The following is a 25,529-nucleotide window of genomic DNA, read 5'->3' as shown; positions in this document are numbered from 1 at the left end:
GAGTGGCACATATCTCGGGGGGGAGGAGGAGGAGGATAGTGGCAGCATATCTCGGGGGGGGACAGTGACAGCATATCTCAGGGGGGGACAGTGACAGCATATCTCGGGGGGGGACAGTGGCAGCATATCTCGGGGGGGGACAGAGTGGCAGCATATCTCGGGTGGGGGAGAGTGGCAGCATGTCTATTAAAAAAAAATGTTCTTTAAAAAAGCACCAAACTTTTAGGGTGCGGCCTATACACGGGGGCGGCCTATATCCGAGCCAATACGGTATATATATATATATATATATGCCCAGTAGGATTTAATGCTTAGAAACATTATGTTCTTTCAAAATAACAGTACTAGGGCAAGAGTGTGGGTGTATTGAGGTAATAGAACCCTAAATGATCAATACAGTGGAACAGAGGCCTATTGTGAAAGTTGTCCTTTATGGTCTTATTATGCTTCTTTCTTCTTAGGGTGGTCTAGAGACTGCCTGCAGGAGTGGGGATCCTTCATCCGTCTAGCCATTCCCAGCATGCTCATGGTCTGTATAGAATTGTGGAGCTTTGAATTGGGAGGCTTCTTGGCAGGTTAGTTTCAAGATCCTTCTCTGTGCAAATTGACCCCAAAAGCAATATATATATATATATATATATATATAATTTTATGCAATTAAAATATTTTTTAGATAACTGGGTATGTGTCTTTTGTATCATTTTGTGTGGTATCAGCATGGGATTTAATTTCACAGCAGTGTGTCTAGTTTTTTATTTTTGCTGGGGAAAATGTATTTATGTATTTTCTGTACTGAGTTCACCTATCATGTTCAAGAGAATTTCAAATATGTTTAAATGCAATTTCCCATAGGGTTTATAAACCAACACATGAGAACGCCCAGGTATATACATGACTAGCTACATAGCTTTAGGCAGGGTATGGCATTCAGCCAGGGAGTGAGAGAAACCTGCGGAAGAAATGATGTAATGAATTCTACTCTGCAATATAAAATCAGAAGAACTTCTTCAGGAAGTTGTTCATCCTTAGGTTGATGTGTACAGTGGTCAAAATATTTCTGTGCATGCAGACGCAATTGAGAACTTAAACTGCAGTTGTGATTTTAAAATAAAAACTATAGAGATTAATGATTACCTTCAGAAACTACAACTTCATGTTAATGGTTATTCATTCTAATCCCTTAATGATTACCACACAAAAGTACAAAAATATGTTTCTGAGAAACAGACAACTTCTTCCAAACAATGTAAAAATAAAAACAATGCATTTTGTCACATATATTTGGAATTAAACCTAGGATTTCTTTCACAGCTGCTGAAAAACAAAGTTTGTATCCACCACCATTCCCAAAGTTCACTAATACCACACATGCATTGCTTTTTTATATTTTAGAGAACATTAAATGGCCAAAAGCCCAAAACCCTCCATTTGCACAGTACACATTTTCAGTTTTTATTTTGTTGTCAAGATTATAAGCTTGCGAGCAGGACTCTCTCCACCTAATGTATCGGTTTGTCCTAGTCTGTCAATTCTAGTCTTGTCATATCCCTTGAATAAATGTATTGTGTTAAGTGCTGCGTAGATTGTTGGTGCTATATAAATAAAAGATAATAATAATAATTGTTTAATTTAGTATGTCCACTGGGAGAAGTAGTGGTCTCTTTGTAAGACCCAGAAATCTCACAAATATCTAGATGGAACCCCCTGATTATGTCATGATAACATCACTGGGGTTGTTTTAAATATTTATCTTTTCTGTTTTTGCTACCTTTTTCAAATGTGTAATTATTACCGTATTTGCTCGATTATAAGACGACCCTGATTATAAGACGACCCCCCAAAATCTGAATATTAACTTAGGAAAAAAGAAAAAGCCTGAATATAAGACGACCCTAAAGGAAAAAAGTTTTACCAGTAAATGTTAATTCATGTAAACTATTTTTTTTAATAAAAGCTATGATTGAGAAAAATATTTTTTTTGTTTTTATTTCTTGTATTTTCCAGCCTGTCCCCCAGTTACGCACATCTGCCCCCAGGCTTGCCACACCAATATGGCACTGTGGCCCATGATATGCCTTTTAACCCTCTATATGCCACTGTGCCCCATGGTATGCCTTTTGACCCCCTATATGCCACTCTGCCTCCAGAAATGCCTTATACCCCTATATCCCATTCTGGCATTTAGGGGGTTAAAATGCATATTATGGGGCAGAGTGGCATATAGGGAGGTATAAGGCATTTCAGGAGGCAGAGTGGCATTAAGGGAGTTAAAAGGCATTGTATAGAGCACTCTGCCTCCAGAAATGCCTTATACCCCTATATGCCACTCTGGCATTTAGGGGGTTAAAAGGCATATTATGGGGCAGAGTGGCATATAGGGAGGTATAAGGCATTTCAGGAGGCAGAGTGCTCTATTAAATGCCCCCTTAACGCCACTCCAGAAATGCCCTATGCCCCCATTTAACTAACACACACACACACACACTCTCTCCCCCCCCCTCCCCTCCCCTCTCCTCTCTCCCCTCTCAGCCCTCTCTTACCGGTGCTTCCAGCCGGGGCAGCGGGTTGACGTCGCCTTCTGCTGCAGCCGGAAGGAGGTGGAGTTGGCAGCGGGGGTTTGTATGCGTCCGTCGCGTATACTTTCCCCGGCTGTCAGAGATCAGAGATCTCTGACAGTCGGGGAAGGTCTACGCGACGGACGCAGACAACCCCCGCTGCTAGCCACACCTCCTTCCGGCTGCAGCGGACGTTGTCTACGCGGATCGCGTAGACGTCAACCCGCTGCCCCGGCAATACAGCAGGAAGCACCGGTAAGTGTGTATGATGGGGGGGGGGGGGGTGCGACAGGAGGATCCAGGTCCCCTGCAGCGGTGCGGGGGATCTGGATCTTAGTCTCCTAATCAGACTCTATTTGAGGTCTGATTAGAAGACGACCCCGAGACCCCGATTAGAAGACGAGGGGTATTTTTCAGAGCATTTGCTCTGAAAAAAACCTCGTCTTATAATCGAGCAAATACGGTATATTGATTTTTAAAGCGGGAGAAGCTTTGAATGATCATCTGCAGTGGAATCGTTGGCATGAATCCCTGCAGTGTCATTTTGTATTTTCTGAAGTGGAAACTTAGGTCTGAGCAGTGAGCAAAACTATTTTTCAACTCCATCTAACATAATTTACTTGTGAAAGTGACATATATGTTATATATACAGTTCTTCATTCCCTGTAGGTCTTATAAGTGTGGTGGAACTTGGAGCACAGGCGATAATGATGGAGTTGGCAACAGCAGTTTACATGGTGAGTAGGATAACCCAAGGGTTCAGTGATATCATCACAAAGTTAGCTTTTAGAGATTTTGGTACTATCCTCAAAAAAAAATCCTCAAACCAAACTATCCCAAACCTTGTGAAAATGTGAAATCTTGACAGACAACCTCCACATTTAAGAATCATACCAAGCACCAAATAAGCACATTAATCTTAAGGGGGGGGTATCCATACTTCATTTCCCTTCTTTTGTTTTGCTTTTTTTGTCATGGTTTTATATGTAGAATTGAAGCTAGGAGGAGCAAAATGTGGGGAATGTTAGTTTCCAGTTTAATTGATTTAATCTGATATACTGCTAATGTTAATATTTTAGCGTTACTGATAAAAATGGCTTTTTCCAATACAGATACCTATGGGTTTCTCAGTGGCTGCCTGTGTCAGGATAGGAAACGCTTTAGGTGCTGGAGATATCAGCCAGGCCAAACTCTCTACTAAAGTCTCTCTTATATGCACAGGTATGCGGTAATACAACCTTAAAATGATTATGTCTCATTTAGGTAGTCATTTATTTGGTGAGTATTCATATAAAATTAGTTCTTTATAGAGACATCACAGTCATTGTATTCACTTTGATGCATATGATAAGTTCCTTTAAATTGTGGTCCCACTTGAAAATGCATTGAGGAATTTTGCAGAGTCTGCTAAATGCATCTGTTTCTTTTCCTGCACCCTAGCTTGCAGGAGAAATATTCAGACAAACACATGTCATAAATGACTTTTTACAGGTTTAATAAATGCACATTAAAGTACTAACAATGCACTTTAATGTGCATTCTTTGTTGACAAGGCAACATGTGACATTAGACTGTCACTTTCAATGGTGAAAGGATTTCCTGTAAATTAGAAGCTAATGAGATCTTGTGGCCTTCTTATCTTGGGTATATACTATCAAGTTATCTAGTAAAGATAAAAGATGACATCTTTCATGTATTCTGTACTACGTATACTGAACAGAATAACTGTACCTGAGTATGTGTCACTTTGTGAGAGTAAATTATACAGACTGATCCTGAGTTACGTAGCTGTTCTTAGACAAGAAGAGTAAAGAACCACTTGCAGGTAGGCCAAGACACTGAGTTACCAACAGCAGAGGGGTGCAACGGAGCAGGATCCAACAGACAGCTAGAACTTAATATTATTGATTATTATATAAATATATAAACACAGTGCTGTACAATGGGTACATAGGACATAACAAGTAGTAAATTAGCACTGCTGGCAGGTATGTGAATGGAAGAAACTGGGTCAAAAACTCAAAATAAGCTTAAATAGAGTTAAAGAGTTAATGTAAGGTTAAAGGTTAATGTAAGGTTAAAGATAGTAGTAGTGCACCGGTTTGGTTAAAAATCTATTTTTAATGTATCTATTAGGTGTAATTAAAAATAAGGTGTTCATTACTTATTATATTATTAAAGTTATTAAAGTTATTATATTTATTTATTCTACCTACATTTGCATACCTACTTTACCCAAATTTGACAGGTCAGGACTGGGAAAAAACGACTGTCCTGGTTAATTCGGGATTGTTGAAAGGTATATAGATGAAAGAAAGTGGGTCAAAAACTCAAAATAAGCTTAGACTTAGAGTTATAGGTTTCGTGTAAGGTTAAGGATATTAGTAGTGCACCTGTTTGGTTAAAGATCGATTATCTAATGCACAAGCCTTGTTATTAGTGTATTTTGAGGTTAGTGAGGAGATGTAAGTAGGGGAACCACTATGTAAAGCATTGAAAGCTAGAGTCAGGATTTTGAAATTAATCCTGAAGAGCACAGGCAGCTAGTGAAGATACTGACTTAGTAAACCAATTGGTGAGGAAGATAAGTCTGGCAGCAGCGTTCCTGGTGGATTGGAGAGAGGCAAAATGGGTATGGGGGAGACAAGCTAAGACACTGTTACAATAGTCAAGGCGGGTGATAAGGAGGGCATGGACAGGAGCCTTAGTGGCATCTGGAATGTGGGAAATGTTTTTGAGATAGAGACAGCAGGGTTTTGAGACTAGATGTGGGGGGTGAATGCGAGGTCTGAGTCAAGGGTGACACGAAAACAAATGTGAGGGGACAAGGAGATGATTGCACCATTGACATTGAGGGAAACTGTTGAGGCAATGTTAGCATTGGAGGGATGGAAGATGAGAAGTTCGGTTTTGGAGAAATTGAGTTTGGGGAAATGCGCAGACATCCAGTTAGAGATGGAGGCAAGGCAGTTAGTTAGACAATCTAAGGCAAAGGGAGATAAGAAGAGGATAGGTGGACATGTGTGTCATAGGCATACATATGGTATTGAAAGTCAAATATTGAGATGCAATTGCAAAGATAGGTAGTGTAAGTGAGAATTGAATGGGTCCTAGAAAGGAGCCTCGGGGTACGCTAACTGAGAGGGGAAGAGAAGTGTTACCGGAGAGGGAGATGTTATACGGTTAGAAAGGTAGAATATGAACCAGTAGAGAGTGGTATCACAGAGACCAAGATCATGAAGAGTTTTTAGGAGAAGAGGGTGGTCCACAATGTCAAAGGCAACAGAGAGGTCAATAAGGATTAGCATAGAGTATTGGCACTTGAACTTGGCAACGAAGAGGATTTTAGTAAGAGCGGTCTTGGTAAAAAATTGAGAGAGGAATACAGATTGAAGAGGGTCCAGTAGGGATTTGGAGTCAAAACAATTTAGACTGTAAACAATTCTTTCAAGAAGCTTGGAGATGCAAGGAAGAAGAGAGATGGGACAGTTGCTGGACAGATCAGTCGCTATGGTAGCATATTTGAAGATGGTTGAAGATATTAGTTAGTGTAGAGACAAGAGTAGATGAAAAAGACTTGGTTGGACAAGAGGAATGAAGAAGAACCTCGTCTTCAGTGATGAGAGAAACGGTTTAATGTAGAAGAGGAAGAAGAGTCCAGTGTATGGTAGGCTGCAGAGTCCCAGGGATGGCAAGGGCAGGAGGGGGGAACTGTGCAGCTATAGCACATCTGTTTCAATTTTATTATTGAACAATGTGGCAAAGCCCAAGGCGGTAAGGTCAGTGGAAGGGGTAGTTATGATAGGGCGAAGAAGGGAATTGAAAGTATAAGGGAGATGAAGTAGGTTGAACTGCAACAGAAGTTGGGTACGGCAACAGGACAACATAGAAACAAAGAAAGTGATGGCAGACCATTTGGCTCAACCTTTAAATACTTTTTCTTATATTTAGCTAAGCCTTATGCCTATCCCATGCTTGCTTAAACTCCTTCACTGTATTAACCTCTATTACTTCTGCAAGAAGGCTTTTCCATGCATCCAGGACTCCGTAAAGTAATATTTCACAAAAAGTTTAATAAACTCTCTTGCTTTATCATGTTGATTCCATTTATGTATTCAACATTTATATCATATTCCCTGTCACATCTTTCTTTAAGGCTATATATGTTAAGATTCTTTATCTTTCCTGGTAAGTTTTATCCTGCAATCCATGAACCAGTTTAGTAGCTCTTATATGAACTTTTTCCAAAGTATCTACCGTATTTGCTCGATTATAAGATGATCCCCCCCAAAATCTGAATATTAATTTATGAAAAAAAGAAAAAGCCTGAATATAAGACAAGACCCTCTAGGAAAAAGTTTTACCAGTAAATGTTAATTCATGTAAACTATGTGAACTATTTTTTTTTCACCCCTTCGTGACAAAGGCTGATTTTATTTTTTGTACCCTTCGTGACAATGGCCTTTTTAACATTTCTGCGCTGCTCATGTTTAGCTGTAATTTTCTTCTTTCCCGTTTACTGAACCCACACAAGTTATATATTGGGTTTTTTTAGGACAAGAAGGGCTTTCTTTAGATGACATTGTTTTGATTGTATCATATTATTTACTATTAAAAAAAGTATAAAATATGGTGAAAAATTTTAGTTGAAAAATCTTTTACTCATCTATAAAAGGTAATGAAAAAACCTGCTAAATAGATTCTACTATTCGTCCTGAGTTTAGAAATACCCAATGTTTTTATGTTTTTTTGCTTTTTTCTGCACGTTATGGGGCAATAAGTACAGGTAGTGTTTTGCTATTTCAAAGCCATTTTTTCAAAATCTGGTAATTCTTCTCCCCATGTGCCATTTCGGATATTTTTTAAGCCGGCCGCTGCAGCGGAAGGAGGTGCGGTGTCTGCGTCCATCGCGCAGACCTTCTCTGAGAGATCACGGGGAACTCTCTACCCGTTGCCCCGGCTACGCACCGGGGACTCAGAAGCACCGGTAAGTTGGGTTTGGGGGGGCAAAAGACAGGAGGATCCAGGCCCCCTGCAGCGCTGCGGGGGATCTGGATCTTAGTCTCATAGTCAGACCTATTTGAGGTCTAATTATAAGACGACCCCGATTATAAGACGAGGGGTATTTTTCATTTGCTCTGGAAAAAACCTTGTCTTATAATCGAGCAAATACGGTATATCCTTCTGGAGATATTTTCTCCAGTACTGTACACAATACTCCCAATTAAGGTTTCACGGTGCTCTGTACAACAACATAAGCATATCCCTCTCTCTACTGCTAATACCTCTCCCTACTGCTAATACCTCTCCCTATGCAAACCAAGCATTCAGATCGCATTTCATGCTGCCCTATTGCATTGTCCACCTACCTTTAAATCCTCTGAGATTATTACCCCTAAATCCCTTACCTCAGATATTGAGGTTAGGACAGTATCAAATATTCTATACTCAGTGCTTAGGTGTTTATGCCCCATATGCATTATCTTGCACTTATCCATATTAAACATCATTTGCCACAGTTCTGATCATTTTTGCAGTTTACCTTAATCATTTGCCATCTTCCCTCCTAACCCAGTTACAAATCTAGTTGTTTCACCAGAAAAAATACATACCTTACCATTCAGACCTTCTGCAACATCACTAAAATATTAAATATTAAAAAGAATGTGTCCAAGTACAGATCACTGTGAGTGGTGTGTCTCTTCTTCAGCCCTGTGTCATTCCTCCTCCGTGCTGTGTACAGACTGATCCAGCATGCAGGAAGAGGATGTGATGTAAAAAATAGCATGCAACAGAGGAGAACTGCCACCTTTTTGCCTGGGGGGCAAGTAAAGCAAAGTGGCCCCATTGGCCCTTGCCCCTCCTTCAACAAACACACTGGCACACTTATGTACAAACACCTACACAAACTTTCACACTAATACACATATATATATGCTTGCACATACTCACCCTTATACACACACGCCCTCTTACACCATTTACACATTCGTGCTCATACACTTACACATTCATCCTTACACACAAACACTCAAACATACAGATCCACCCTAACAGACAATCACTTACACACTCATGCTAACATGCAACCTCTCTCTAACACACAAACACACACTTATACATCCATATTAACACACATACACATTTACATATGCTAAAACACACACAGACAAATCTATGCTAACACACATACTTACACATAATCATGTTAACATACTGTAAGGGTTCAGGATCAGGTAGAAGTCTCAATGCAGGGGAAGGCTCGGATTCAGAGCATGGCCAAAGGAAGACTGACAATGGATCCAGTTCAGGGCTGCTTTCCACTTTAGCCCCAGTCTTGCTCTTGGGTGCTATCTATAGGTGTTCCGGGCACAAGCAGGATATAAACTTGGGGTGACAAGCTTAGTACAAACAGAAAACAGGCTTGGAATAACAAGCTCTCAGTGGCAGGGTTGGCATGTAATTGCAAGTGTGCTGGCAGGGCACAAGGCAGGAGCATGGCTAGAAGTCCTCTGGCAGGGCATACTGCAGGAGCACCACTGGAAACCCTCTGGCAACCCACCAGCAGGAAACAGACAGACATCAGCAGGTGGTAGGGATGCTGACCAATGCATGTCACAAAGGATGATCCCAAAAATAGGCAGAGTCCAAGCCAAAGGTCAGAAACCTGAATATCATGATCAGCGGGGAACCAAGGAACAAACACTAGAATGAGATTGGAGTCCAAAGGTCAAACACAGAAGACAGCTCAGATGCATTAAATCACTGGCTCGATGTACAAGGCCAGGAACACAAGGCTGTAGCTCTGAGGCGAGGATAAACCCTGCGGATCCTGACACGCATACTTACATTCTAACATAAATATATTCCCTCCCTCTTGCACCCCACAACACACCGGGAGCTTCCTCTCAGGAGCTTGCACACTGTAACCTAACCTCCCCCCTGCATTACTGTGCCGTGAAAACTAAAAAACTATGGGATTCCACCTTTATGTATGTAAAACTGACCTTGGAGACACATCAGTGTGCATTTTGAATAGCCTCAAATGAATACTGTATTTGGCGTTATGTCTTTCCGTTTTTAGGGAGCTAGAAAGTGAGACTTATGCCCCATTTCCCTCTCCTATACCAACTGAAGCAGGCATTGATGTATGCTGCCCATGCATGCACTTTAATGCACTTACATATACAAGAGTTGAGAACCCTTTGAAATCAAAGGAAGCACAACTAACCTCAGTAGAAGCAGGGGAAGAGGTAAATGGGATGGAACACTAATTTCTAGCTCCATTAAATTAAGACTAACTTATGGTAAAAAAGTGATTGGACTATTTGGTTGCCTCAGGGTCAGGTGTGTATCAGCATTGACTGTACACATCATTGTCATGTTCACAAGATCACATAGAGGAGGTTAGTTGAATGCAGATAAATGCAGTATATGATGGGATGACATGATACTGACTTCACAGTAAGATAGTTTACAAGCTGTTGCAAACATGAGTCTGTTTTATTTTTGCCAGGTATCTGCTGGCAAAATAATTCTCTCTTTATCTTTTTTTGTCCACAGTGCTTTTGGCATTGGTAACTGGGGTTTTAGTGGCCGGATTGAAAGATTATGTCGCCTACATTTTTACCTCAGACAGGTTAGTAAGTAAATAGCTTTCACACACTGTGACACAGAGCGTTATTAACAAATTTGCAGTTGTTATAGTAACCAAGCCGCACCAACAACATCAGACTGGTAAGACCCTTTTAGGGCTTAAACAAAGCCCCCTAAAAAACTGTTCCTTTGACCTTTGCTCCCCCTTCCAACATACAACAAATGTAAACACACTGACACAAATTGCACACACCCCATCTCACATCACTTACACATACATGTTGACACACACACAAGTACACATGCATGCTCACACACACAAGTACACACCCATGCTCACACACAATAGTTATTCCAGTGCTGTAATGGAAGCAGCTAGAGATTTTAAATTTCCGGAAATTTTGAACCCATGGAAAATAACAGTTTTGTTCCAGAAAAAATTAAAACTTTCAGAAAAATTGAAAACAAATGCAGAGTGGAGTAGCTTTACAAATTTAAAATTATTGTTACACATATGGAACATGAACGCTTATTCCTGAGCGACCTCTCGGCGCCTCTCTCCTCCATGTCTATCACGGCTGCACAAAAAAAGGGTGGTGTTTCAATTGGGGGAGCACACGGGGGGCACAGCATGATGTAGGGGGCCCATGGCCCCCTCTGCCTCCCCCCTGCCGACACCACTGAGGGCCAGGGCAAATAACAGGAAAGATCCTTGTGAATTGTGTATATGTGTGTTATATTTGGTTGGTTGTGAATCAGATGGAAAAAAAAAATGAAAAGGAAGGAAGGAAAAAGCAAGATTTACAAAGAAAAAGTAGATGGAAAGGGTGAATGAGTGGAGAATTGGTGACCCACTCACCTGTTTCACCCCCAGGGCAAAGCATCCAAACACTGTCAGTCCATGACGTTTGTCAACGGACTAACACAAATAGACGCAGTCAAGAGGGAGAAACTACCTTTATCATTTGGGAAAATTAACTTTCCAAGCTAAGACCTGGGTACCCAGACTTCGGCAGATTGAATTGAAAGGCAATCTGCTCCATCAGATGAGGTGCCATGCGTGAGCACTGTGGACTATATTTGCAGTCATAGAAAACACGAGCTCACTTTGAACAGTGGTTGGCGGACATGATAGTAGCTGCTGCGCAACCCATGAGAGTGCAGGCCACACATTATTCTTTTCATCCCAGTAGCCAACATTAGGCGCAGCAGGAACTTCACAGAGGTAAAGTTTGACCATTTCAGCAGCACTACTCTCCTTTTTGCTGCTAGCTCTGTCAGATGGTCCAACTATACTCCCAAGTGCCTCTTCCCAAAACGCAGCTGCTCCACTCAGCTGTGTTGCGCTTCTTGCGGCACTGCTGCAGATGCTGCTGCTAGGAGTAGCAGACATCATCATCTCTTCCTCCTCCTGCACCTCTCCCTCCTCAGACAGCATTCCCCTTTTACGCTGCCAGTCACGCACCTTTTGAACCAATTGCTATTGGTAGCTACTAAGAACATTAAATTTGATTGCTAGCTTTCCCTTAATCCTTGGATCACAAAGGCACGCTAGCATCATTTTGGGACTTTCTTCCATGCGTTTGCAAAGGCGTACTTTTAGCAGATCCTTCAGCTTCCTGACTATGGCTGTTACGTCAGGATGTAGAGTGCCACCTTGAACAGCCTCACGGTTCTCAATGAACACATCCATCTTGCTGCCAAGATGAGATGGGCCAGACTGGCAGTGTTTGAGCTTAAATTTTCTGTGGCATCCCTGAATGGTTTAGGGACTGCCACTAGCTGAGCGATCACTGTCCAATCCTCCCTATTCAATGAAGATGTAATCCCAATATTGTGCTCTGAGGCAATTGCCCTTTGCTGCTCCAAAAACCTCTCCAGCATATCTAAAGTGGAGTTCCACCACGTACTGACATCTTGTCATAGACAAGCCTTAACACTGTGGTGGAAGTGTCCAGCGATCTTTCTGCAGCTTGACAGAACTACTGCTGCTAAATGACTTCCTCTTTCTGACATTGCTGCCAAGACTATGAGATGGATGATGTGGGCTGCGCAGTGCACACCAACAATATGACCATCTCGCAGCGCTTTCACCATGTTTGCACCTCCGTCAGTTTCCACAAAACCCACTTCAACATTGGAGCCCGCCTCTGCTCCCACCCAAAGGCAAAAGATTTTTCTTATTGCATGCAGAATATTTTCAGAAGGAATGATCAGTAGCCTGCTGCAGCAGCTTTCTTAGACACACCGGGCTGCCACCAGTGTGCTGTCAAGGAAATAAAGACATTCTGCCCATTAGATGCGCTCCACAAATCTGTTGTGAAATGAAAACACTGACCAGCAGCCTCAGAAAGCTCCTCTTTCACTGCTGAAACACAGGACTGAAACAGTGAGGGGACAATATTCCTACTGAAAGTGGAACGTGAGGGAACTGTGTATTGTGGAGCCATAGCCGCCATCAATTGTTTGAAAGGCTCCCCTTCAATCATGGAGAAGGATGTCCCTCCAACTGAAAGGAACTGCCCAATAAATCGGGTTATTTTATTGGCCTGCTGCTTGGCCATTGACCTCCTGGACTGGAATGCCCCAAATTCTTCCAGGGTGGGCTGGACATGTTGCAGTGCTCCAACCTGCCTTGGTCTTTGGCTGCCAACTAGCTGTAGCTGCTATTGGCTCAGAAGCAGCTGTTGGGGTTTTTATTATTATTATTATTTTTATTATTCATTATTTATTATAATATTAGTAGATTATAAATTATAATTATAACAACTTTCACTGCTTATGCGGATGGACTTAGGTGAGCAAAACACTGAGGCGGTTTTAATAAAATAAAATAAAAAATTTGAAAATAATAATATTTATCAAAACAGCGTCACTGCTTGCTGAACAAAAAAACACACAGCAGTTATATGGCTGGATGAACTAGCTCAACAAGTTCACTTCACTGATGGACTGAGGTGTGCAAAACAAATTAAAGTAAAAAATAAAAATATTTAATATTTATATACTGCAGCACCAGTACTAGTAAGATTAGCTTAACTTTAAAATTGAAAATTATTATTAACCAAATTATTAACTAAGTAAGTAATACATTATTAGAGATTTCTTATATTAATTTAGTAATTAAATTAATCAACTTCTATCTTAAGCTTAAGGGTAGTAGTGGAGTGGTTAATCTTTATGTGGGATAAATTAACTCTTCTACCTGCCAGAATCTCTCAAGCACACCAAGCTAATATAATATAGCTCATTTAGCTAGCTAAAATGAATTATAATGTTATTATTAAATATTAATGATTATAACACACTAGTAGTCATCTATACTAGTATACTATATGACAATATTAAAAAAAAGACTTTGGTAATAAATGGATAAAAACTGTTTTCCCCCCCAATTCTTCTGTGGTTTTTTTTCCAGACCTTCCCATCTATAGTAGCAGTCTTCAAATGATACTGTGTATAATGCCACTTGAATGGTGAAATAGGCAGAGAAATGAAACGAGATGAAGTGAACAAAGAGTGATCATAAGTTTATTTAAGTAATACACATGTGGTCACTGCTGTACATACTCTCTGTGCAGGCAGCTGTGTTAAGGACTAGAATTAGATCTCATTTTGGTTTAACTGATGTCATCTTTATTCTTCATTATTACAATGTATGAATTTAACTTAGGTAGTGTTCTTTTTTTATTTGCAGTGACATTGTACTCCTGGTTTCACATATTTTGCTTATCTTTGCTCCATTTCATGTACTTGATGCGATTTCTGTAAGTATTGAAACATGTTACTGAATTTCTGATATTATGTACACTTTAAACCATAACCTATTTAATAATCGCTTTTAGTGTACCTGTGGGGGAGTGTTGCGGGGAACTGGAAAGCAAAAGATTGGTGCCATTTTGAATGCAGTTGGATATTACGTCATTGGCTTACCTGTAGGAATATCCCTTATGTTTGCTCTGAAACTTGGAGTAATGGGTAAGAATTTTACAACTGAGTGTAAAATCTGACAGAAAGAGGCAGAGGAAAGTTGTATTCTATATTAAAAGTATAATATGTATTTTTTAAGAACTTATTCTTTTTAGATGGACGTATTCAAGACATATTCAAAACACAAAACTCTTTCTTGGCTTTGGGTATCGAATTGTCATACATAAAAACGAATGCAAACAAGTGAAAAGTCAGAAAAAGTCTGTACATATACTGAGCTTAACTCTTAAGTACAAGAGTACAAGAGCATCTTACTACTTTCCAGGACCTTATAGACTCCTGAGCCACAATGGTTTCACTAGAGGTCACTGCACTAGCCTCTGAGGAACCAATCAGGGCATCAATTTGTGATCTCGTCCAAATTATGGTATTTTGGATTGTTTGGGTTGTAATCTTGTACTTTAGTATGTGTTCTCAGTATATGCTCTTTTCTCAAGGTTTGTGGTCTGGAACGCTTATTTGTCTCTTCCTACAAGCCACCTTTTTTGTCACATTTGTTATAAGACTGGATTGGAACAAAGCTTGTGAAGAGGTAATGTTTATAATGTATATAGAGGTTATATGCAACATTTCCTGCAATACCCTATTATATGTAGTGTTAAATATAATAAGCAGGTCCTACTCCAGAGTCCTACTCCAGACAGTTTAATGTCCCATGTAGCCTTACCAAGAAAGGATTAATTACCTTTAGTATGGTGGAGAGCCACTTACTGCAACAGCAATGGCAACAGCATTCATATTGGATTAATTAAGACAGAAGTCAAGAGATAACGTTGGGCACGAACAAGAACTTTAGTTGCATCTTGCGTTAGGAATGGACAAATGCACATTTTTACTTCAGATCAGTTTTGTTAGTGATTTTTTCACCATATTCAATTTGCATTCATTTGCAATTTGCATATTTTATTTGCAACTTCAATTCTACCAGTCTATTACAGATTAATAGATGTAGTGTATATGTGTATGACATTTTGATTTCAGCCCTTACTTGGTGCAAGGGAAAGTTTACAAGTTCCACCTTGTACCACTTAGCAGATTGAATATGTTTGACACATATCTTATTTAGAACTAATTTAAAACAAATAAAAAAGTCTAGCTAGACTAAAAAACTAACCAGATGAAAATAATGTAACCTGTTGCTCCTGTTGTATCCAATGTTATCCTTGCCAATTGCTTATTAGGAAAAGTAGTGCATAGCTCAGGTCTCCCCCTGTTGTCATGTAGTCCCAGTCCTGCCTGTCCCTGTAGTATTGAAATAAAATCTAAGGATTGTGGACTAATTGTAAGCTGTACCATGAGGTATATTGAAAGGTTGTCTTTATTAATCTACATAAATCAAGGTCTAAGGTATTAATGTAACTTCCCCGATGTTAAAACGTTTTTTGTTTCTTTTAATCGTTCATGAGGGTAGCCTCTACCCAGTCCATGCAAAATAACAGATATACATTGGTTGTGAAAATATTTAGCATTGGCAGTTTGGTCTTTAGCCAATACTACATGATGACTTTTTTGTGCTACTGCTGTAATTATATAAACCATTTTTTTTGTCATTTTTGTAGACACCTTTTGTTGCCGTTCCTGGAGTTAGTGTGAGATTTGCTATTTTTTTTGTAGTGACATAATAGCGTATCTGTGACAAGAAGGTTTGTATACAGTGGATATAAAAAGTCTACATACCCCTGTTAAAATGCCTGGTTCTTGTGATGTTAAAGAATGAGACAAAGACAAATCATGTCAGAGCTTTTTCCACCTTTAATGTGACCTATAATGTAAACAATTCTAGGTTATTAGTAAATATTAATTCATATGTTAACTATTTTTCATATTTAATAAAAACTATGAGAAAAAAGCCTTGTTTATTTTCTTTTATTTACCAAACTGCCCCCAGTTATGCACATCTGACCCCCAGCTTGCCACTCTGCTTCCAGATATGCCTTATACCTCCTGTACGCCAGAGATTCCACTGTGCCCCCTGATATGCCTTATACTCCTTAAATGCCAGTGATATGCAACTGAGCCCCCTGATATACCTTTTACCCCCAGATATGTCTTATGCCCCCCTGATATGCCTAATATGGATATGCCTTATACCCTCTATATGCCACTGTGCCCCCTGATATGCCTTATAACTTCCAATATGCCACTCGCCCCCATTTATGCCTTATACCTCCCTATATGCCACTGTGCACCCTTATATGCCACTCCGCACCCCAGCGGAAGTGGAGGGGAGAGGCGGAAGTTGTCTGTGCGCATCGCACGGACACCCACCGGCTGACAGTGAGGGGAATCTAGGTCCCCTGCAGTGTTGCGGGGGATCTGGATTCTAGTGTTATAAGGAGAGGAGTTTTTCAGAGCATTTATAATTGATAAAAATCGATTTGACTAATCAATAATGAAAATCATTGTCAATGATTTTCATTATCGATTATTATCGATTTTATCGATTAGTTGTTTCAGCCCTAAACAATTCAATTGCAAAACAAACTGAAATATTTGAGGGGGGAAATATAAAACTCACAATAACCTGGTTGCATAAGTGTGCACACCCTAAAAGTAATATTTTTTTTGAAGCAGTCTTTTTGGGTAGGAGTCTATTAGCATGGCACATCTTGACGTGGCAATATTTGCCCACTCTTCTTTGCAAAAGGGCTCCAAATATGTCATATTGCGAGGACATCTCCTGTGCACAGCCCTCTTCAGATCACCCCACAGATGTTCAATTGGATTCAGGTCTGGGCTCTGGCGGCTGGGCCATTCCAAAATGTTAATCTTCTTCAGGTGAAGACACGCTTTTGTGGATTTGGATGTGTGCTTTGGGTTGTTGTCGTGCTGAAAGGTGAACTTCCTCTTCATCTTCCTAACAGACGCCTAAAGGTTTTCTGCCTTTATAGCCTAGAGCCACTTTAAGTGATGGCAGATGTTTAATGACTTCTATTTAACATGAGTTTGAATGTGATTGGTTAATTCTGAATACAGTCACAGCCCCAGTTATAAGAGGGTGTGCACACTAAAGATTTCAGTTTCTTTAGCAATTGAATTGTTCACGTTATAGGTCACATTAAATGTGGAAAAAGGTCTGACATGATTTATCTTTATCTCATTCTTAAACATCACAAAACCTGTCATTTTAACAGGGGTGTGTAGACTTTTTATTTCCACTGTAAGTGGACAAAGCAAAAAAATATTGTGGAGTTTCTACGTGCTATTAACCCCTTAACAACCAGTGATGTGCAAGGCACATCACGTAAAATTAGTCAGTTAACAACCAATGACGTGCTTTCAGCAACACCAAGATTGGTAGCAGGGCACATGTGACCTTTCCCTGGGGTGTCAACATCCATCATACAGTGTATCTCGCAAAAAATGTTTGCAAGAGGTTCTCTCCAGATCCCTCTAGGATATTCCTTGCACCCCCTGTTGCCCCCCACCGAATTTGGAGCCACCCAGGACAGTCCCGCAATGGGACTTTAACCCCTTGACTGCTAACGACGGCATGGTGCCGTCGCTGGCAGTCACAGTCAGGTGCTAACGACGGTGCCATGCCGTCACTAGCACTACCCTACCTTGATGGAGGTCTGTGGACCTCCATCACCACCTACCCCGGCGATCTGCCCCTCAAACTGAAGGGCATCACCGGGGCCACTCGATCCGACCGGTGACGTCTCGCGCAATGACGCGATGACGTCACCGCGCAACTTTATTAACAACTGACAATTTAATAAAATATTATTAAAATCAGCCATTTAGCCTGTGCGGTACGTGAGTAACCATCTCATCGCTGCAGCGCCTTGCATTTTTACTGCAAGACTTATTTTTGCTGTAAAAGTCATTTTTTTTCTCCCTTTAGCATCATTTCTTTGGGATTGTAAAGGGAAAGAATGGTGTGTGCTTCTGTGAGTGAATGTATGGAAAGTATGGTGTGTGCTTCTGCGAGTGAATGGAGATATGAAAGGCGTGTGAATGGTCAGTAATTAGGGTTAAAGCCTTGACGTGGCATTACTGCTCACGTAAGAAGTTAAATTATGGCACAAAAAGTACACATTTGCAAGAACTACACCCCTTGGCGCATCAAATGAGGGGCTGTATGTGTTTCTAGTACAAACCTGGAGTGCGCAAGACACAAATGAACATGTTGCTATGGTTAGAAAAAACATATTTTCTAGCCAAAGCGACATATTCCATCATTATTTGTGCACTTTTATCCTAGAAATACATGTAGCCCCTCATTTGAAGCTCCAAGGGGCGTAGTTTCTTAAAATGGATGAATGAGGGAGAGCATCCGTTAATATGTGGATGAATTGTCTGAATGAGGGAGAGCATGAGTTAATGTGTGGATAAATTGTCTGAATGAGGGAGAGCATGAGTTAATATGTGGATGAGATGTCTGAATGAGGGAGAGCATGAGTTAATATGTGGATGAACTGTCTGAATGAGGGAGAGCATGAGTTAATATGTGGATGAATTGTCTGAATGAGGGAGAGCATGACTTAATATGTGGATGATTTGTCTGAATGAGGGAGAGCATGAGTTAATGTGTTTGTGTGTATCATAGATGTATAATTGTGGAAGGGCAAAGATGGCACTAGCAGGATGTTTGAGCCTTGGGGACCAAGATGGTACAGGCAGGGTGTATATGGGACAAAGATGGCAAATCGTATGTGTGCTATCTGGGTGCTAGCCAGGTTCTATGTGGGCAGTGTGGACACCAGGGCTGGCTTTGGGGTTTGCAACCTGTGATCTATGCCTGTAATTTAGGGGTTTTAAATATACTTTTAATGCTGTGTTTTTATGTGAATTCCAATTGATCTACACCTGCAAAGCTGGGTTTCTGTGTTATTCTGTAGATCCATATCTGCTATGCTATGTTTCCATACATTATTTATGTATACCTGCAAATACAGGGTTTGTATGTCTTGTTCAGTTGATTAATACCTGCAATGCTGTTTCCTTGTATTTATTTGATCTATACCTGCAATGCTACGTTTCATATATTATTATTGTATACCTGCAAATACAGGATTTGTATGTCTGATTCTGTTGATTTGATATATACGTTCAGTGCTGAGATCACAAGTGAATTTCAATTGATCTATACATGCAAAGCTGGGTTTGTGTGTTAATGTGTTGATCTATACCTGCTATCGGCAGCAGGGTCTAATATTTATATATACATTTATATATATATCGGCAGCAGGGACTAATATTAATATATATATATCTGCAACTGGGGCTAATATTAATATATATGGGCAGCAGGGGCTAATATATATATACATATCAGCAGCAGGATCTAATATTAGGCCCTGAAATCATTTAGTGCAAAAGTTAAGGTATTGTGTTGTTTAAAGGATTTCAAGGATTAGTCTTACTAAATTGTGGCTTCAGGCTTCCCATGTTGAATGATCAAGTATTGTATTGTCCAATAACAAAAGTATCATTCCATAGCACATTACTTTTGGCAATATATATATATATATATATATATATATATATATTTTCAGTGGTATGATTTAATGGTGGAAATTATTAATGCCCCCCCCCCAGTTTGACTGTGGTATCTTGTGTGCCCCCCTATATATTGTTTCTAGAGTCGCCACTGGATAAATTGAATAGGCCAGGTTCAAAAATGTCCCAAATAGGGCATAGACTGACCAGATGACAAAATGAAAAACAATAAGTGCACCTCCCAAATGTGGCCTTTTAGCCCCCAAACAACCTGAAAAATTCATGCATGGGTGTTCTAACTGTACTCAGGAGATGTTGCTGAATACATATTGGGGTGCTGTTTGACAATGACAAATACCAGGAACTTTAAATTCATACCTGAAGTACAATTTGTGTGAATCCAGTGGTATAATTTGTGAATGGAAAGGGTTACAATACCAGCACTTGAAATACCTTGGGGTGTCTAGTTTTCACAAATATATAGTTTGATGGGGTAAATATAATTGTCCGGCTTCAAAGATGTCCTAAATAGCACATGGGGCAGAATGACCAAAAGCAAAAATGGTTTTGAAATAGCAATACGCTTATTATACTTATTGCCCTATAAAAAAAAACAATAAAAACATTGGGTATTTCTTAACCCCTTAAGGACCAGGCTGTGTTTTACCTTTTGTACCATTGGGACCGAGGCTGTTTTAACACTTTTGCGGTGTTCGTGTTTAGATGTAATTTTCTCTTCACTCATTTAGTGAACCCACACAAATTATATGTTGTTTTTTTCAGGACAAGAAGGGCTTTCTTCAGATACCATTGTTTTAATCATATTATCTAATTTCGCATAAAAAAAATAATAAAATATGATAAAAAATATAAAAAACCCCCACATTTTCTGACTTTTACCCCAAAAATCTTTTACTCGTCCAAAAAAGCTAAGGAAAAAACCTACTAAATATATTTTACTATTTGTCCTGAGTTTAGAAGTACCCAATGTTTTTATGTTTTTTTGCTTTTTTCTGCACGTTATGGAGCATTAAGTACAAGTAGCATTTTGCTATTTCAAAACCATTTTTTCCAAATCTGGTAATTCTTCCCCCATGTGCCATTTCGGGTATCTTTGAAGCCGGCCAATGCAATTTACCCCATCAAATCATATATTTTTGAAAACTAGACACCCCAAGGTATTTCAAATGCTAGAATTTTAACTCTTTCCATGCATTTATTATTTTGTGTTTTTTATCGCTAAAATTGCTGTTCAGGTATGGATTTACAGCTGGTATACATCACTTTCAAACAACACCCCAATATGTGTTCAGCAACATCTCCCGAGTAGAGTCATACCCCCAATGCATGGGTTTGTCGGGTTGTTTGGGAGGTAAAACGCCACATTTAGGAAGTGCACATTTTTTAACTTGGAACTTTTACATCTGGTCATTCTGCCCCCATGTCCTAATAGGACCATCTTTGAAGCCGGCTAATTCAATTTACCCCATCAAACCATATATTTTTGAAAACTAGACACCCCAAGGTATTTCAAATGCTAGTATTTTAACCATTTCCATGCATGAGATTCTATCACCAGCCTTTGGCACACTTTGTGTTAGTATTTTTTTGGTATTTTTTTTACACAAATTGTACTTTGGGTATACATTTATAGCTCCAGGTATACGTCACTATCAAACAACACCCTAATATGTGTTCAACAACATCTCACGAGTACAGTGATACCACCCATGCATGGGTTTGACTGCTGTTTGGGGTTAAAAGGCCACATTTGGGAAGTGCGCTTTTTTTTCCCCTATTTTGGTCAGTCTGTGCATATGCCCTATCTTTGAGCCTGGCCACTACAATTTACCCCATCAAACCATTCATTTTTTTAAATTAGACACCCCTTGGGTATTTGAAATGCTTTTATTAAAATTTTTCCATGTCAGGATTTTTGGGAAGATACAGCGCTAATTTTAGCACTTGCTCATAATAATAAACTTTATTTTTTTATTTTACCGTATTTGCTCGATTATAAGACGACCCTGATTATAAGACGACCCCCCAAAATCTGAATATTAACTTAGGAAAAAAAGAAAAAGCCTGAATATAAGACGACCCCAAAGGAAAAAAGTTTTACCAGTAAATGTTAATTCATGTAAACTATTTTTTTTAATAAAAGCTATGATTGAGAAAAAGATTTTTTTTGTTTTTATTTCTTGTATTTTCCAACCTGTCCCCCAGTTACGCACATCTGCCCCCAGGCTTGCCACTCCAATATGGCACTGTGGCCCATGATATGCCTTTTAACCCTCTATATGCCACTGTGCCCCATGGTATGCCTTTTGACCCCCTATGTGCCACTCTGCCTCCAGAAATGCCTTATACCCCTATATCCCATTCTGGCATTTAGGGGGTTAAAATGCATATTATGGGGCAGAGTGGCATATAGGGAGGTATAAGGCATTTCAGGAGGCAGAGTGGCATTAAGGGAGTTAAAAGGCATTGTATAGAGCACTCTGCCTCCAGAAATGCCTTATACCACTATATGCCACTCTGCCATTTAGGGGGTTAAAAGGCATATTATGGGGCAGAGTGGCATATAGGGAGGTATAAGGCATTTCAGGAGGCAGAGTGCTCTATTAAATGCCCCCTTAACGCCACTCCAGAAATGCCCTATGCCCCCATTTAACACACACACCCTATACCCCCATTTAACTAACTAACTAACACACACACACACACACACACACACACTCTCCCCCCCCCCCTTCCCCCGCTCTCCCCCCTCTCTTACCGGTGCTTCCAGCCGGGGCAGCGGGTTGACGTCGCCTTCTGCTGCAGCCAGAAGGAGGTGTGGCTAGCAGCGGGGGTTTGTATGCGTCCGTCGCGTATACTTTCCCCGGCTGTCAGAGATCAGAGTTCCCCGCACCGGTGCAGGGAACTCTGATCTCTGACAGTCGGGGAAGGTCTATGCGACGGACGCAGACAACCCCCGCTGCTAGCCACACCTCCTTCCGGCTGCAGCGGACGTTGTCTACGCGGATCGCGTAGACGTCAACCCGCTGCCCCGGCAACACAGCAGGAAGCACCGGTAAGTGTGTGTATGATGGGGGGGGGGGAGTCGGGTGAGACAGGAGGATCCAGGTCCCCTGCAGCGGTGCGGGGGATCTGGATCTTAGTCTCCTAATCAGACCTCTATTTGAGGTCTGATTAGAAGACGACCCCGATTAGAAGACGAGGGGTATTTTTCAGAGCATTTGCTCTGAAAAAAACCTCGTCTTATAATCGAGCAAATACGGTATTTATTTTACTCTTTTTGGACATTTTGCTGGAACTGGATAGTTCCTCTGAAGCATAATAATTTTTAAATGTTACCATGTTTTTTTTAAGCTTTTTCTTTTTTTCCTTTTTTTTTTGTTAACTTTTTTTTTTTTTTTTAAATATTTTACTAATCACATAGTGATTAGAAAGCTGGGCTCCATTGACTTGTATGGTTGAATGCAGTACCTGTATTCAACCTGCAAGTGGAGCCAGAGTTCTCTAGAGGGTCTGGAGACCGTCTAGCGAACTTTTTCAACTTTATTATTTTTTTTCCCGGGCCGCCGCCATCTTGCGGATGGCGAAGACTGCGTGCAGCTGCGGCTGTGACTGCTCTCCGGAGCGGTCACAGCCCGCCCTGGGGTAAGTATTTGGTGTCGCTGGATGCCTCCTGATCGAGGCATTCCAGCGACACTATTGAAGTTTAGGAGGTGATCGTTGATCGCCTCCTAAACGCTTTTAAAACGGGCGTCCGCTGCCATGCAATGTATGGCGGATGTTGACGCCCCGGGGAGGGGCCAGACATGGCCCATCATGTCAATCTCGGTGTTGCTGAATGCCTCGACATCGAAGGCATTACAGCAACACCGTTTAAGCTTAGAAATCGTTGATCACTTTCTAAGCTTGTTTAAGTCTCATGACGTGTCAGGCACATCATAGGTTGTTAAGTGACCGTTTTGCATGACGTGCCTGACCCGGCAATGGACGTTAAGGGGTTAATTGGGGCAAATAGTTGAATCTATTTAGCAGATTTTTACATTAGCTTTTAGAGATCAGTGAAATATTTTTCAAATAAAGTGAGAGAAAGTAATTCTATACATTTTCACCATTTTATTATTTATTTATTTATTTGGGAAATTAGATCATATGGTAAAAATATGGTATTTGAAGAAAGGCCTTCTTGTTCTGAAAAAAACAATGTATATCTTGTGTGGGTACACTGATTGAGAGAGAAGGAAATTACAGCTAAACAGGAGCACCACAAAAGTGTTAAAACATCTGTGACAATTAACATGCTTGCTAGACATGGAACACCTAAATGGAGGGTTGAAGACGATAACAGGACACTCTTGTGCGTTGCCATAAGCACGGATGGTCGTACAATAACCCAGGCTCAGGATAACCAGAGGTCACAGATGGTCCAACAATAAGCCAGGGTCAGGATACCAGAGGTCACAGGTGGCCCTACAATAAGCCAGGGTTAGGATACCAGAGGTCAGTTTGGGGGAATAGTAAGCCACCGGTGAAGTTTTTGTTTCTCACCGTGTCTTTGAGACAGAACAGCTCCCACAGCAATATCTGAAGCGTCCATTTGAAAGGGTTTCTGCAACATTAGGTTGGATAAGGATGGGGGCTGTAGTGAAGCGATTATTTTTTTTTTTATTTATTTTTTTTTGAACTTCACATTTTTATTATTTTAGATTTTTCTTTTCGTATGAAAATGCATATAAGGTGTCATGGTTACATCATATTACTCGCGTCTTAGAACAGATGTTACATTTCGATGAAACCGAGCAATAAGTACAGATACATAGAGAAAACCGTTACATAGTGATGATTGAGGAGCCAGCATGAGTACATATCCATACATATGAAGATAATATATCCATGCAGAGAACATAGTTCATTAACCAAAAACAAAGAAAGAAAATGTCCCAATGGTAGGTTGCTGCAGATGAATGGTGTGCGAATAAGGCGCCTGTGATAAATGAGCATGTGTTGAATCCATGGGGACCATATTTTATCATATAAGGGAAGCTTTAACTTGTTAATAAAAGAAAATTTTTCTAAAACATGCACCTTCTCCAGTACTGCATGAATGTCTGACATATGAGGTGTAGTGGGTGATTTCCAATAACGGGCTATGAGGGATTTCATGGCCAAAAAAATATGAATGATAAGTTTACGAGCTGGAGAATCCACATATTCCGGGAACATGTGTAAAATAGCTATCTCAGGTTCGAGGGGAAGGTACACCCCCAAAGAGGAGGAAATAAACGTAAATAATTTTTGCCAGGTGGACAGTATAGAAGGGCATAACCACCAAACATGTAACATGGAGCCGACATCCTGGCATCCCTTTCAACATGTAGGAGAACTGGAGGGGAACAGGTGGGAAAGGTGAAGTGGAGTGAGGTACCACCTGCAAACAATTTTTTTCTGCAATTCGAGGTGGTTAGTGCAATGTGTGACCCCTCTCATAGCTTCCTCAGAGACTAGCCACCGTTCCAGCGGAAAGGAGGAACCGAGTTCCTTCTCCCAGGCAAACATATGGGGAAGCTTGTGGTCCCACATACGGGATTCGAGCGCAGAATAGCAGATGGAGAGCATACCTCTTTTAGGAGAGGACCTGCAACACAAGCAAACTATAGGATGAGATGAGACGACATCAACTGGGGGAAATTTAGAGCGGGAGTTCAGCAGATGTCTGATTTGAAGATATTTATAAAAATCGCGTGTTGGGATTGAAAAGCGGGTTTGTATGTCAGTGAATGTGCACATGTCGTGTTTGTGAAATAAATCTCCTACACGGAGGGGATGTAAAAAGTTCCTAGAGTGAATGTCTAGGTCTGGGATGAGGCACATAAGCAAAGTTAGCGGGGTGGCCTTCGTAATGGAGGATAAAACAGGTATGAACTG

The 25,529-nt window shown here is 40.5% G+C and overlaps 1 protein-coding gene across 1 annotated transcript in view; it reads left to right on the top strand.

Moving 5' to 3' along the window:
- Positions 1–25,529, top strand: part of LOC149300988 (multidrug and toxin extrusion protein 2-like) — a 76,114-nt gene that overhangs the window by 42,067 nt on the left and 8,518 nt on the right. Inside the window, exons 9-15 of the mRNA XM_089484502.1 lie at positions 462–575; positions 3,225–3,292; positions 3,668–3,776; positions 10,119–10,194; positions 13,849–13,918; positions 13,997–14,129; positions 14,579–14,673. Coding sequence (XP_089340628.1) covers positions 462–575; positions 3,225–3,292; positions 3,668–3,776; positions 10,119–10,194; positions 13,849–13,918; positions 13,997–14,129; positions 14,579–14,673 — 665 coding nt within the window. The remainder of the gene's footprint in view (positions 1–461; positions 576–3,224; positions 3,293–3,667; positions 3,777–10,118; positions 10,195–13,848; positions 13,919–13,996; positions 14,130–14,578; positions 14,674–25,529) is intronic.

The sequence above is a fragment of the Sceloporus occidentalis genome, unplaced genomic scaffold, assembly GCF_023333645.1.
Source record: "Sceloporus occidentalis isolate IW3139 unplaced genomic scaffold, rSceOcc1.0.p SCAF_22, whole genome shotgun sequence".
Classification (NCBI taxonomy): Eukaryota; Metazoa; Chordata; class Lepidosauria; order Squamata; family Phrynosomatidae; genus Sceloporus; species Sceloporus occidentalis.
The sequence above is the reverse complement of the archived record's forward strand: the minus strand, read 5'-3'. Positions and strand labels throughout refer to the sequence as shown.